Genomic DNA, 15,809 nt, shown 5'->3' on the forward strand with positions numbered 1-15,809 from the left:
ACAAAACAATCTTTGATGGTTACGAGGGAAGGGAGGGGTGGGGAAAGAAAAGCAGTAACTAAATAGTCCCCAAAAAAACCCTTGTTGTAACTCATAGTGACCCTATATAGGACAGAGTAGAACTGCCTCATAGGGTTTCCAAGGAGCCCCGGTGGATTCGAACTGCTAGTCTTTTGGTTAGCAGCTGAACTCTTAACCACTATGCCACCAGGGTTTCCAACTAAATAGTAGACAAGTATTACCTTCAGTAAAGGGAAAGACAACACACAATATAGGGAAGTCAGCACAACTTGACCAAGGCAAAGTTATACAAGTTTCCTAGGCACATCTGAACACCTTGAGGGACAAAATGGCTGGGGCTGAGAGCTGGGGACCATGATTTTAGGGGACATCTAGGTCAATTGGCATGATATAGTTCATAAAGAAAATGTTCTACATCCTACTTGGGTCAGTAGCATCTGGGGTCTTAAAAGCTGCAAGCAGCCATTTAAGATACATCTATTGGTCTCATCACATTTGGAACAAAGGAGAATGAAAAAAACCAAAGACACGAGGAGAATATTAGCCCAAAGGACTAATGGAACACATGAACCACCACCAGCTTGAGCCCAGAAGAACTAGATGGTGCCCAACCACCACCACTGACTTCTCTGACAGGGATCACAATAGAGGATCCCGGGCAGAGCAGGAGAAAAATGCAGAGCAAAATTCGTATTCACAAAAAAAGACCAGACTTACTGGTTTGACAGACACTGGAAGAACCTCGAAGACTATGGCCCCAGACACCCTGCTAACTCAGAACTGAAGCCTCTGCTGAAGTTTACCTTTCAGCCAAAGATTAGACATGCTTATAAAATGAACAGTTACGCACGTGAAGAATGTGCTCCTTAGTTCAATAAAGTATACAAGACCAAACAAATGCCTTCTTGTCCTTGCCCCTGAGCAGGTGTGCCTGTTTAGTCTCATTTTCTTTCATGGGCCTGTCTAATCTTTGGCTGAAGGGTGAACCTCATTACTGAGTGAAAAGGATGTCAGGGGCCATACTCTCTGAGTCCCAATTATTCTTAAAGTTATATGGATATACAGTGCAAACCATGGTGAAAACAAATCCTACTGTGATATAGGAGTAGAGAAGGCCATGAGATGCTTGGTTATGCTCTGGTATGTGTTCTCAGATAACCAGATTTATTGAGGTATAGTGGGTGCATCATTAGGGTTGTTGTTATTAGTTACCATCAGGTCGATTATGACTCAACAGTAACTCCATGTTGTGGAGTAGAAATGCTCCTTAGAGTTTTCAGGGCAGTGATCTTTCAGAAGCAGATTGCTGTGTCTGTCTTCTGAGGCACCTCTGGGTGGGTTGGAACTGCCAGCCTTTCGGCTAGTAGTTGTGTTCCTAACCGTTTGCACCACCCAGGGACTCCTTCATCTTTGGGGTAGTCAGTACTTATTGACCTTCCACTGTGTGCAGTTACAGAGGAAGTTGAGGATATATCTTGACTGTTAGGATCTTCCAATAAATTGGAACATATAAATACAGATAATATATATTATAGATACAGTGTCACATCTTTAAAGCCATAAACAGCCTCAGCTCTATAGAAGCTATACGTGGAAAGAAGGCTATGATAAGTGTTTAGAATAACGGGAAGAATTTCAAGAAATAGTTGACCTTAAGCAGAAATGTTTACAAGGTTGTCGGGGACTTGAAGAGGGCATTCTCTAGAGAACTGATTGCTAAGCCAGTGCTTCATGAGATCGCTTCATCAGTTCTGACTCTTGGTGTTTGCTTTTTGTAGCTGTTCTCAGGGCTGTTGGTAAATCTCAAAACCATTGTGCCCTGGCTGTCATGGCTTCAGTACTTCAGCATTCCTCGATACGGCTATACGGTAAGTGTTTCTGCATCTAGACGTTGTGCCCAGGTTATTGCTCCTAAGCAGGGAGCATCCAAAATAAAGTCTGTCTCATGTCCCCGACCATGAACTGTGAAGGTCTCCCTCCAGCAATTTCCTTTTTAGGAACAATGAATGAGAATTTCCTATTTGAGTTGATTAACAAAGGGCTTGGGGATTACTTGATAATCACTTGTAGTATTCCCCAACCACCATGTTCTTATTTGAGGGAGATGAAGGACAAGGAGATAACTCATGGTGAAGAGGAAAGATTAACTAATTGCTGAAAGAAATATTGTTGGGTTTCAGTGAAATAGGAAACAGATGAGAGGATGGGAGACTAGAATACATGATTTTATATTAAAGAAAAATTAGAAGAAAATTCACTAAAACCATACAATACTTAAAGCCACTGTTGGCTTTAGAAAATTGTCCTGTGTTTTAATATAGTATAACTGAGTTTCTAACTCTCAAGAATTACTAGTTTTTTTTTTTAATTTTTATTGTGCTTTAAGTGAAAATTTACAAATCAAGTCAGTCTCTCATACAAAACCTATATACGCCTTGCTATATACTCCTAGTTGTTCTCCCCCTAATGAGACAGCATACTCCGTCTCTCTACCCTGTATTTCCTGTGTCCATTCAGCCAGCTTCTGTCCCCCTCTGCCCTCTCATCTCCCCTCCAGACAGGAGCTGCCCACATAGTCTCATGTGTCTACTTGATCCAAAAAGCTCACTCTTCACCATTATCATTTTCTATCCCATAGTCCAGTCCAATCCCTGTCTGAAGAGTTGGCTCTGGGAATGGTTCCTGCCTCAGGCTAACAGGAGGTCTGGGGACTGTGACCTCCGGGGTCTGTCTAGTCTCAATCAGATGAATTACAACCAATTTTGATGAAATACAAGCAAGAACAATGCAAAAGATTGTTACCATAAATTAACAGTAGTCATGGAGCAGCACCGCTGTATTGTTGTAATTATAGTGTTTATAGGATTATAACGCTGGGGAGAGAAGAAAGAAAGCTAGGGGAGAATATAGCCAGAGGTTTCCTCTCTTGGCCAATACTTTGCTGCTTTTGTATTAGAAACCAAAATCCCAACCCTAGGCCTTTTGGTTGCCAGGGAAAATAATTTTGGTTGCTTTCTAGTAACAGAGTCTGAATGTGAAACTTAGTATGTAGACATAAACATAAAGATTAAACTAGGAGAACCTGATTGATAATTATTTGGAACCTTTTTGAAATTTAAACCTATCCCCCCCCGCCCCAATGTGTTGTAGGCTTTACTGCATAATGAATTTTCGGGACAACACTTCTGCCCAGATTTAAATGTAACAACAAACAATACCTGTGACTATGAAGCCTATGCAGTGTAAGTGTGCCTTAAATATTATAGTGGGTTTGCCTACTATTGCAGCTGACTATATCGTGGGAAGGACACTGCACTTAGCGCTAGTCTGAGTGCTCACAGGGTTACGAACTTCAGAGAGCCCAGGTTTACTCATCCATAGAAGCAGTCACTGTGCACTAATGCATGTGAAGGTGCTGTACAACTACCTACCAGGTATTTTTACAGTGAAAAGTATATTTAAGTTGAGGAAATATTTCTTATGTATTGCTTGTTTGTGTTCTGGTTTAAGTTTTTATTTTTCAGAACATTTAAGTTTGAAATAAGAGTTGCTTTGATAAAGCTTATAATTTTATAAAATATTGTGATATAGATATATAGGTGTAAATATAGATACATGGCTGTAAGATTTAGCTAGTAGTATCTGAACTATACATGGATAGCCACGAGCCCTACCCTTGGCCACTAACCAAAAAAACCTGTTGCTGTTGAGTCGATTCCAACTCATAGCGACCCTACAGGACAGAGTAGATCTGCCCCATATGGTTTCCAAGGAGCGCCTGGTGGATTCGAACTGCCGACCTTTTGGTTAGCAGCTGTAGCTCTTAATGAGACTATGCTACCAGGGTTTCCCCTTGGCCACTAGTAAGACCTAAAAGAGCAATGATAGCATATAGGGAAGACAGAAGACATATCCCTGCCAAGATCCTGGCACTTGCCTCTGCCTCATATGCGTTTGAAGACATCATGAAATCAAAGTCTGCAGTTTTTTAAAAAAAAACCTGTCTTGGTTATTCCCCATCAAAGGATGTGTCCTCTAAAGAAACAAACACTCATTTTAGTAAACTGAGAAGGAAACCCCACTTATGCTTAATTCATTAAAATAACTTCAGGTTTTAATAAAATCAGAGGATATTGTTTTGAAAATTGAATGATACTTTCTTTTTTATGATTGTTGTTAATGGCTTGGTGTTGCTATATTAATTAATTGGAGAGAAGATAATACTGGTATCTTAACTCTTTCATGAGAAGAGAAATAATTCTTAATAATAGGACAAATTGCTACTTTGAATTATTGCTGGGAAAACCTTTATGAAGAAAGGTTTTCTTTGATTCAGTCCATTTTGTTTGATCTGGTTGTGGTGTCTTTGTGGCACATAGTCACTGCCAACTAACTGGACGGGATGAAGGGGTTGGGAAAAGTAGGACCAGATGAGGGGGAGCCACCAGAGGTTTCATGGTGACAGAAGATGAGGCTTCATTTCCATAAGATGAAGGAGGAAGCCATTCCTTCAGTAAATAGACGCTATGGCTGGGTTTTGGAACTGCTAAATTCGAAGAGTCACACAGAAATGGTACCAGGCAATACTTGCGGCTGTACCGGGTATTTTTGTACCAGGTAGTTTTCTTATCTGTGGCACGGCCATGCCATCTTACTCTATTCCAGTTGCTGTGTAAGAAACCTGACAGCTTGTCCTGCTCATTAATGTCGTGTACAGGTTAGGAAACTCTGACTTAACGTATGACCTGTAGTTACGAGCCAATCCCCTTAAAACAGCTTGTCCTGCTCATTAATGTCGTGTACAGGCAGTCCCCGGGTTAGGAAACTCTGACTTAACGTATGACCTGTAGTTACGAGCCAATCCCCTTAAAACAGCTTGTCCTGCTCATTAATGTCGTGTACAGGCAGTCCCCGGGTTAGGAAACTCTGACTTAACGTATGACCTGTAGTTACGAGCCAATCCCCTTAAAGCCTGTTATATTACAAATTCAAAGTACGTATAATGGTTCACAATAACAAATAGGTGCCACTTTGTGAAGTGCATCAAAACATTGTTATTGTTACTGTATTATGTTAAGGATGTTTTAGTATGTCTGGAACTGTTTCTTTAATGTTTTTTGTGCCTAGAAATGTACACTATATACTGAGACAACCACTTAACTGACGTTTATTATGAACTGCACCTGACTGTTCTGACTTACATACAAATTTGACTTACAGACAGATTTAAGAATGGAATTTATTCATAATCCAGGGACTGCCCGTAGCTGAATATCTAATGCTCGTTATAGTCCTGATGCAAGAGTGGACAGAGGACGACCGTGGCAGGAAGCACTTGCCCATCTCTTTTCCTCATTTTAGAATTCTAAGCCTGTGTTCTTTTTTATGGCTGTTTTTATCTTTGTGGGTAATGCATCTATAAAAAGCTTTGATTATCTCAGTAAGGGCCGTAGACACCATCTGTTAAAGCTGAGGTTTCCTCCATCGAGGTTAAGTGAAAAATTACTTGATAAATACTTCTGCCCTTTGAAGAGAGCAGCATTTTAAATTTGGAAGCAGGTGAATTTGGGGAGGCCAGAAACTTGTTCAAAGTGTGACTCTGTGAACTGGGGCAAGTTCCTTAAACTTAGTTCCGTCATCTTTGAAATGTATATATATCTACTCCCATTGGATTGTTTTAGGGATTAACTAGGCTATTATACCTAAGTTGCTTAGCATAGTATCTAGCAAAATTGTCAGCACTCAATGATTGTTAGCTATATATATAATGGGATAATTATTAAAGACTGGGTTAACGTATAGGGTTGTTTAACTAAGGAATAGTGAATATGTTGAGTAAAATTTGGCAAATGCCAAGAATAAAGTTGTGTTCCTTTTTTTGTTGAATTTCAGATGTACTGGTGAAGAATTTTTGACAAGCCAGGGCATCGATCTCTCACCTTGGGGCCTGTGGAAGAATCATCTGGCCTTGGCATGCATGATTGTTATTTTCCTCACCATTGCCTACCTAAAACTATTATTTCTTAAAAAATATTCCTAAATTCCCCTTTAATTTACTATGCTTTAGGCACACATGAAAGAGGACATCTTGATTTATTTTAGGTATTTGTTGACATTTTCAGTGTTATCATTATACTGTGGCTCAGAAACATTTTAAACAGAAACTTTCTTAGAAATCACAAGGAACTGGATCATACATGAAGGAAACGAAATCATAAATTAATGATATCATGCATTATACATTAGTACACCCAGTCAGACAGTAACCATGTGGAAGAAACCTAGTGTAATTTATTGACCTGGGAAAGGACCTGAATTCTCGAAGTTCTTGACACGTCGCTGGTATCTCTGGCATCAGTTTCTTCTTTATAATGGATAGGTGGACTAGAAGCTCTCCAATCTTAATGTTACTTGAATCTATCTTCTGCCATTATTTAATAAATAATAAATGCATTTATGGTGTATTAGAAATATGAAATTAGAATATGTTGGAAAAACCAATGTTACTTATAGGATAAAAAGCCATCATGAGGGGAAAAAAAATCTTCGATAAGGTTACTAAGGCAAGGTAACAGAACTTAGTGATACTTGTCTATAGTGGGAGCATAATATTTTAGCAGTCTTGACTTGGGGCTTTGGACTGTAAGTGGAATAGAGGGCCAGGAGCCTGGTAATATGGTTCTTGTGCCGTTAATGGGCATTTCTAGCTCTGGAAAGTCATTTAACCCCCCTGAGGTCGTTCAGTGGGTCATGATGTGGGTGTTCATCAAACTTATCTGAGGCACTTTTCTGAAGTTTAGATGTCTAGACCCACTGTATCTGTATCTCCAGGGCTAGCACCATAAAGAACTCTGTTCACTCCTGCATTTCATTATTCCCAAGTTCTCTCCTAGCTCTGAAAATTTGAGACTGATAATAGCTCTTAGGTTTAGCCCTGAACAGGTTTTTCTCCTTCCTACATTATACACTTCATTTATTTATACAACTTCTCTGTAGTCTAAGCTTTTCCTGTAATAGGGAAGTGTTTTTTAACTTTTTTTTCATTCGTTTTTTTTTTTAATTGAAGGGTAATGCATAGAAGGGTACAGTTCAGTGCATTATCATAAAATGAACACACCTGTGCAGTCACCAATCTGGATTAAGAGTAGAACCTTACCAGTGCAGGAAAGCCCCCTCATACTCCTCCTCTCCACTCACTATGTCCTCCCTTGGTTAATTTTGAAATGACTTCTTTATATTTCCTGTGTTGCTATTATCAGACAGACCATCACTATGGTGTGTTTCTGTGTGCATAGGTACATACGTAAGTCTTACCCTTCCCCTTTTTCTTCTTTCATTTACTTCCCCTGTGTTGTGTGTGTGTTGTCCTTCCCTTCACCAAAGTTGATCCTTGTCTACTATCTAGTTAGTGATTTCCCTTCCCCTCCTTCCTCACCCTGATAACCATCAAAGAATGCTTTTTTTCTGTGTTTAAACCTTTTCTTGAGATCTTATAATAGTGGCTCATACAATATTTGTCCTTTTGTGACTAATTTCACTCAGCATATGCCTTCCAGGCTCATCTGTGTTGTCAGATGTTTCGAGAATTCGTCATTGTTCTTTATCATTGCATAATATTTCATTGTGTGTATGTACCATTATTTATCCATTGATCTGTTGATGGGCATGTAGGTTGTTTCCATCTTTTTGCTCTTGTGAATAGTGCTGCAGTGAACATGGGTGTGCTTATGTCTATTCGTGTGACAGCTCTTATTTCTTTTGGGTATATTACTAGGAGTTGGATTGCAGTTATATGGTATTTTTATTTCTGGGTTTTTACGGAAGCAGCAAATCATTTTCCAAAGTGGTTGTACCGTTTTACATTCCCACCAGCAGTGCATAATAAGAGTTCCAATCTCTCCACAACCTCTCTAAAATTTATTTTGTGTTTTTTTGATTTGTGCCAGCCTTGTTGGGTTAAAATGGTATCACCTTGTAGTTTTGATTTCCATTTCTCTAATGGTTAATGATCGTGAGCATTTCCTTATGTGTCTGTTAGCTTTCTGAATGTCTTCTTTGGTGAAGTGTCTGTTCATATTCTTTGCCCTTTTTTAAATTGGGTTATTTGTCTTTTTGTTGTTGAGTTGCTGCAGTATCTTAGAGATTTGAAAAATTAGACCCTTATTGGATATGTCGTAGCCAATTTTTTTTTCCCAGTCTCTGGGTTCTCTTTTGACTCTTTCGATGAAGTCTTTTGATGAACATAAGTGTTTGATTTTTAAGAGTTCCCAGTTATCTAGTTTGTCTTCTGGTGTTTGTGCATTGTTAGTTGTGGTTTATATACTACTTATGCCTTGTGTTAGGGCTTGTAGCATAATCCCTGTTTTTTTCTTCCATGATCTTTGTCATTTTAGATTTTATATTAGGTCTTTGATCCATTTTGAGTTAGTTTTTGTGTATGATATAAGGTATGGGTCCTGTTTCATTTTTTAATAGATGAATATCCAGTTATTCCAGCACCATTTGTTGAAGAGACTGTTTTTTCCCCATTTAACAGACTTTGGGCCTCCCCTCTTTTTAATACACCTGACCCAAGCCATGGTGTTTTCAGTTGCCTCATATGCATGCAAAAGCTGGACAATGAATAAGGAAGACCAAAGAAGAATTGATGCCTTTGAATTATGGTGTTGGCGAAGGATATTGAATATACTATGGACTGCCAGAAGAACGAACAAGTCTGTCTTGGAAGAAGTACATGCAGAATGCTTATTAGAGGTGAGGATGGTGAGGCTTTGTCTCACTTACTTTGGACATGTTATCAGGAGGGACCTATCCCTGGAGAAGGACATCATGTTTGGTAACATAAAGGGTTAGTGAAAAAGAGAAAGACCCTCAAGGAGATGGATTGACAGAGTGGCTGCAACAGTGGGGTCAAACAGCAACAATTGTGAAGATGGTGCAGGATCGGGCATTGTTTTGTTCCGTTGTACATAGGATCTCTCTGAGTCAGAACCAACTCGATGGCACCTAACAACTGCAACAACCGCCAATATAATAAGGTGGAAATGCCAATCAATCAATATGTTCAAAAAAGTTACAGAATTCTGTTGTTAGTTGCTGTTGAGTAGATTTCAGCTCACATTGACCCCATGTGTGTAGAGTACAGCTGCTGCATATGTTTTTCAAGGCAGTGACCTTTCGGAAGCAAATTGCCAGGCCTGTCTTCTGAAGTGGCTCTGGGTGCATTCTAACCACCACCCTTTTGTCTAATACTGCAGCGCTTCACCGCCTGTGCCACACAGCTGCCTTATGTAATTCTAGATGTCCTATTCATTGTTTTTACTGTCCTGGTTTGGAAGACAAACTGTGCTATGTTGGTAATACTGCTTTACCTACTTCACATGGTATGATGTAAAGATTGTGTAATTCCCAGTTCTTTTTCTGCGTTTTCTTTCATACGTCCTCTAAATTTTTCACACATCTATAAAACGAGTTTCTTTTAGCTTTAAAATTATGTGATTTTGTGGTTGTTTATACTGAATTGTTCATTTTTCAACTAACTTGAAGGAGAATAGCTGCCCAAGTTGACTTTTCCAACTTCCACTAAATTCCGTAGTATAATCTTATAACTTCTACAATGTGAATTATTACCAAAGTGTTTTTGAATACTTTATTATGCCAATTCTGACTCAGTTCCTGAGGTTCAAGGTGGGTGGCTTTCTGCTGAAAAGGTCAGCCTTTCAGTTGTCATCTGGTTGGTTTTGTGTGTTTTTATTACGCTTTATTTTTGTTGGTAGGAGCAGGATGGAGGGGCGTTCCTTATTCCTGAGTCTGGGAGTTGACAAACTTTTTCTGTAAAGAGCCAGATAGTAAATATTTTAGGTGTTGTGAACCACATACTTTCCCTGTTGCAGATTCTTTGCTTCTTTTACAATACTTTAAATTGGAAAATTCATCCATAACTCAAGAGTTGTACAAAAACAGACAGTGAGCCAGATTTGGCTGGGAGGCCATGGTTTGCAGATGCCTGCTGTAGACAGTTTTTGCTGCTGCTTCGTGTAAAAATGTATTAAAATATTGGTAAGACAAATGTCTAAGACTTTTTATCAAGGTTGTAAAAACCTATTAAAATATTGGTAAGACAAATGTCTAAGACTTTTATCAAGGTATTTAATTTTTAAGATGTTTTCTTGAAAATTTGTTCCCATTTAATAGAACAAATACATTGCTTCCTAATACTTCTCCCTTTCCCTTTTCTGTCCTTAACCTCCCAGTCCCCTGCCCTGCTTTTGCAAGCCTTATTACCCAATAAATGTCTGCAAGCAGTATTCCTGTTGCCTTCAACCTTCAGAGAGCCCAGAAAGGGCTGTGCCTTTTTCCTACTGATAAGTGGTACAAGGTGTAATTACTCGACCTTTGCCTTAGAGAGATTATCCCAGCATGACCCAGATCACTGGACTGGTGGGAAGATGAAATGAGATAATGCATGGAAAGTAGGCTGATAGATCTAGAATTCTTTCGACGTTGCCCTGGGTATTCTCAGTCCTTGTGTGATGGCAGTTAGTGTGGTTAAGCAGTGTAAGAAAGACCTAGTAGCTAGGAGTTGAGATGAGAGCTTGTAGGAGAGCCATTTGGTATATTCAGGAATCAGATTTTTTTATCAGTTCATTCAGGGGGCTATTTCTGCTGTGAGGAATTGGTTCACACCACCCATCCTTAAAAGCAAGGATTTTGAGACTTTGTCTTGCTTACTTTGGATGGACATGTTTTCAGGAGGGACCAATCCCTGGAGAAGGACATCATGCTTGGTAGAGGGTCAGTGAAAAAGAGGAAGACCCTCCATGAGATGACATGGTGGCTGCTTGTTTGGCTCAAATATACCTACTGTGTGAGGATGGTGCAGGACCAGGAAAGGTTTTGTTCTGTTACATATAAGGTCACTATGAGTTGGAGGCAACCCAATGGCACCTAACAACAACCTGCACTAGTTATAATTTCACTAGAAAAGCACATCATGTTTGATAAAGTTAGCAGGTCAGCAAAAATGAGAGAAACCCTCAATGAGATGGATTGATAACAATAGCTGCAACACTAAGCTCAAACATACCACCGGTCATGAAGATGACGTACCACTGGGCAGTGTTTCATTCTGTTATACATAAGGCTGCCATGAGTCAGAGCCGACTCAACAGCAGCTAACGGTTATAATTTGATGTTGATTCAATAACAAGCTAAAAATATTATTCAAAGCCATGCATTTTGTGTCCATCTGAGTAGCAGAATCACATTTAGAACTAAATGAGCATATTAATGTCACTTGATTTTCAGACCTTCTTAGCTGCAGAATCATTCTTCTCTTAGCCCCCAAGGAAAAGCATAGATGATAAATGGCAGATGAAAGTGGTGCTGCTTTGAGTCAAGTGAGGATGAATGCTCTCAGCTTGGTCTGTCTTTGCCAAGCAACAAAACCTGAGGCATCGCTTCAAAAATATAGAGCTTGACAGTATACCGTTTGGAAAACCTCAATCTGTTCAGCCTTACTAGGAATCCAAGAAACGGAACGTAAAATGAGATCTCATTTTAAAACGCTTACATTTAAGAAAGATGAGTTACCACCAGCACGGTACCAGTACTGGTGAGGGTAGGGATAAAACAGGAACCTTCATTCGTGCTAATGAATTGCAGACTTGTGCAGCCTTCCTGAAGGAGCCCTGGTCACGCAGTGGTTAGGCGCTCGGCTGCTAACCAAAAGGTCGGTGGTTTGAACCTACTAGCCCACTCCATGGGAGAAAGATGTGGCAGTCTGCTTCCATAAAGATTACCTTATGGAAACCTTATGGAGCAGTTCTACTCTGTCCTGTAGGGTCACCATGAGTCAGAATCAACTCAATGGCAATGGATTTGGTTTTGGTTTTTGCAGTCATCCTGGAGATCAACCTAAGAGTTCTGGGTAAAATTAAATATTTACTAACCTTGGACTCCTAGCTTTCACCCCCCAGGAACTCAGGAAAAGTCAACAAGGGAATTATGTATAAAAATTTTGAAGTAGCAGAGGAATTGGTGGCAACCACTCACTACAAAAATGGATTAATAAATTGTGGTGGCTGCACACTGGGAAATATACAATCATCAAATAACTTACTAGAGGTATGTACTACAAGAGAAATACATCTTACTAACATAGTGTTGTATGAAAAGAAAAACACGATTTATAAATCTGTTTATTTAGACACATAAACAACAAACAGGATTTGTTTTTCTACATATCTGAATGTATCAGAATGGATCCCCATAGGAAAAGGGCAGGAACGGTTGTAGTCTGGAGGTGAAATACAACAACATATATAAAAGCAGAAAATAGAAATTGTTATGCACATGGAAGATAGTATATTAGAAATCTTAATAGTAAAAAAGAATTACTGACCAAAAGGATTTTGGACAGACTTTTGCTTGGTCTTATTCACAGGAGGAAATCTCAAGAGAAAATAGGGAACCTATAATTTCTATGAAAACATTTTTAATTTTAAGGTCAACATGTAACTTGGAGGAATGTTTTTAAAACCTTTAAAATCTTACACTTTGATCTAATGGAAAACAAGTGTGTTTTCATTTAAAGAACACACTGGAGTAAAATAAATTAGGTGTTAGAGCATTTCTAAGATTCTAGTTTTTTTCTTAAGTTGAAAGTTCAGACTTAGAAATAAATAGAAAAAAGTAGTAGCAACTTTTTCTATATCTGCAACTGCACACACTATACCTCAGTTCAATCATATTTTCATATTTGCTTGATAAACTGAGAGACTGATCATGATAAATAAAATATTATTTTATTAAAAGCATTAACTAAGAATATTCTGTAAGCCTTTCTAGTACTAAAGTTCATAGGTGTTTTGCATTTTCTGAGGGCACTTTGGTTATTCTGCCTATTTGCTTTGTAGCAGCCCGGTGTTTTAAGAGTCAGACCTATCAGTGGTGTCTACTGCTTAACATACTGCCTTTCTGAAAGCTGTTCTGTTGTTCTGAGTTACTTGATAGATTTTAACTATTATAAATAGAACACAGCTTATACATTTAGGATAGCTCTTTACACTTTCCAGTTTCCTGGGTGACCGAGTATTTCCCAGTGTTCACTCCATTTGGCAGATTTGCAGGGAAAGGTGATGCATTTTCAGTCCTTTCATTCCTCGGGGTGCAGCACAGCGTAAGTGGCCAGTACCAGCCCTTTAATTAGATGTCCCTGCCTTCTTACTACATTTGTAATGTGATGAGGGACCATTAATCATTTTTGTTACATCTTTGGACCAGCCTTCCAATGGCATTAAGAATTTCCTTGATCAGTACGAGAATCAGTTCATAAAAGTATAGATGATTAATATGAAAAAATCAAAACCTCAAGGAATTGAAAAATTGATGCGAGTTTTACTTATTAAACTGGCATAAATTAAGTTTTAACTTTTTTTTTCCTTTTAGAGATTTGTGGTGTCTTATGATTTTTATAAAAATGTTGGTTATGTTTTACTGTCTCGAAACTTAAACTCCACCCACTGAAACAGTCCCTATCAAAGTTTTGCATGTTTCTTTTTAAACTGTAGAAGAATCTAGGAAGTCCTGCCTTTTGTGAGGTAACATCTAAGGTTTGGTCATTTCTTCACTTTTAATTTTTCATGTTTAATTTTCTTCCGTTGAATTCAAGTAAAAATAAATATTTTTTGTAAATAACGAAGGATTCTTTTTGTTGGCAGAGTGGGTGTATGATTCGTACTCTGTAGCCATTTAAAAATAAGGATTTCATGGCATGTTTGTGACACGACATGACGAGAAAAAAGCAGCACTCAAAACCGTACAAACAGGAGGATCCCAATTTTGAAATATAAACATTATGTACATTAACTTACTAAATTATTATTCGGCAACATCAGTCCCCCTTATTTAACATCCACATTTCTTTTTGGAGGATGCAATTCAATTCCTAACAGATACTGTGGGTATTTTGCCCATAGCCCTTGGGTCACACCACTTCAGTGTATGTGTCCTGACTTCCAGCTGCAAGTATCTGCATCTGTTTGCCAACAGGTTGTTCAGAAGCCAAGCAGGGCTGCTTTATCCACCAAAAGTGCTAGGGAATTACAGGTTGTCCCCAACTTACAATGTAGTCAAGTTACAATGAATCGCACTTAGGACTTTTTGTTTTGTACATTTATTGTTAGTAATACATACTACATACAATATTGTAGCATGTAATTTGCTGATGTCAACATATCTGTAAGTTTGGATGTTATGTTTCCAACCCCCAAAACAAATAAAGATCAGATTTATGAAGATACTGATAATAAAAGGCAATAATGAAAACTTAAAAAAAAAAAAAAAAAGGGTATTTGACTTAGATCAGAAATGACTGACGGGACAGGGACAGAGTCGGCTGAATGTAATCCTGTTATGAGTTGGGACTTCCCAGATCAGCCTTTAACCAAAGTCCTATCCCCTCAGGTGTGATGAGTCAGAGGTATGCATTCTGTATCATTTCCCAGAGTTTCCCCACAGCAATTAAGGTTCAGCAGCCTATAGTGTTAACCAGCTTGATCAAACAAACGAACAAAACAAAACCCAGACCCATTACCAATTTCTACTTATAGTGATACTGTAGGAGAGAGTAGAACTGTCTTATTGACTTTCCAAGGCTTTTAATCTTTTTTTTTTTAAATAATTTTTATTGTGCTTTAAGTGAAAGTTTACAAATCTAGTCAGTCTCTCACACAAAAACCCACATACACCTTGCTACACACTTCCAATTACTCTCCCCCTGCTCTCTCCCTCCACTCTCTCTTTTCGTGTCCTTTTCACCAGCTTCTAACCCCCTCCACCCTCTCATCTCCCCTCCAGGCAGGAGATGCCAACATAGTCTCAAGTGTCCACCTGATCCAAGAAGCTCACTCCTCACCAGCATCCCTCTCCAACCCATTGTCCAGTCCAATCCCTGTCTGAAGAGTTGGCTTCAGGAATGGCTCCTGTCCTGGGGCAACAGAAGGCCTGGGGGCCATGACCACTGGGGTCCTTCCAGTCTCAGACCGTTAAGTCTGGTCTTAGGAGAATTTGGGGTCTGCATCCCACTGCTCTCCTGCTCCCTCAGGGTTCTCTGTTGTGTTCCCTGTCAGGGCAGTCATTGGTTATAGCCTGGCACCATCTAGTTCTTCTGGTCTCAGGATGATGTAGTCACTGGTTCATGTGGCCCTTTATGTCTCTTGGGCTCGTAATCACCTTGTGTCCTTGGTGTTCTTCATTCTCCTTTGATCCAGGTGGGTTGAGACCAATTGATGCATCTTAGATGGCTGCTAGCGTTTAAGACCCCAGACGCCACTCTTCAAAGTGGGATGCAGAATGTTTTCTTAGTGGATTTTATTATGCCAATTGACTTAGATGTCCCCTGAAACCATGGTCCCCAGACCCCTGCCCTTGCTACGCTGGCCTTCGAAGCATTCCGTTTATTTAGGAAACTTCTTTGCTTTTGGTTTAGTCCAGTTGTGCTGACCTCCCTGTACTGTGTGCTGTCTTTCCCTCCACCTAAAGTAGTTCTTATCTACTATCTAATTAGTGAACACCCCCTCCCACCCTCCCTCCCTCCCTCCTTTCGTAACCACAAAAGAGTTTCTTCTCAGTTTAAACTATTTCTCAAGTTCTTATAATAGTGGTCTTATACAATATTTGTCCTTTTGCAACTAATTTCACTTGGCATAATGCCTTCCAGGTTCCTCCATGTTATGAAATGTTTCACAGATTCCTCACTGTTCTTTACAGATGCGTAGTATTCCATT

At 39.2% G+C, this 15,809-nt stretch overlaps 1 protein-coding gene across 5 annotated transcripts in view; it reads left to right on the forward strand.

Annotated features, from left to right (window-relative positions):
* ABCG2 (ATP binding cassette subfamily G member 2 (JR blood group)) overlaps positions 1–14,940 on the forward strand; it is an 81,235-nt gene extending 66,295 nt beyond the window's left edge. For 4 of the 5 annotated variants that reach the window (XM_003414086.4, XM_023553264.2, XM_023553266.2 and 1 more), the window contains 3 exons: positions 1,800–1,889; positions 3,172–3,263; positions 5,914–14,940. In XM_003414086.4, coding sequence (XP_003414134.1) covers positions 1,800–1,889; positions 3,172–3,263; positions 5,914–6,061 — 330 coding nt within the window. In that variant the 3' untranslated portion in view covers positions 6,062–14,940. The remainder of the gene's footprint in view (positions 1–1,799; positions 1,890–3,171; positions 3,264–5,913) is intronic. The other variant, XM_064285578.1, reaches the window with a different exon arrangement.
* The last annotated feature ends 869 nt before the right edge of the window (positions 14,941–15,809 follow it).

Source organism: Loxodonta africana, chromosome 5 (genome assembly GCF_030014295.1).
Source record: "Loxodonta africana isolate mLoxAfr1 chromosome 5, mLoxAfr1.hap2, whole genome shotgun sequence".
In the NCBI taxonomy this organism is placed as follows: Eukaryota; Metazoa; Chordata; class Mammalia; order Proboscidea; family Elephantidae; genus Loxodonta; species Loxodonta africana.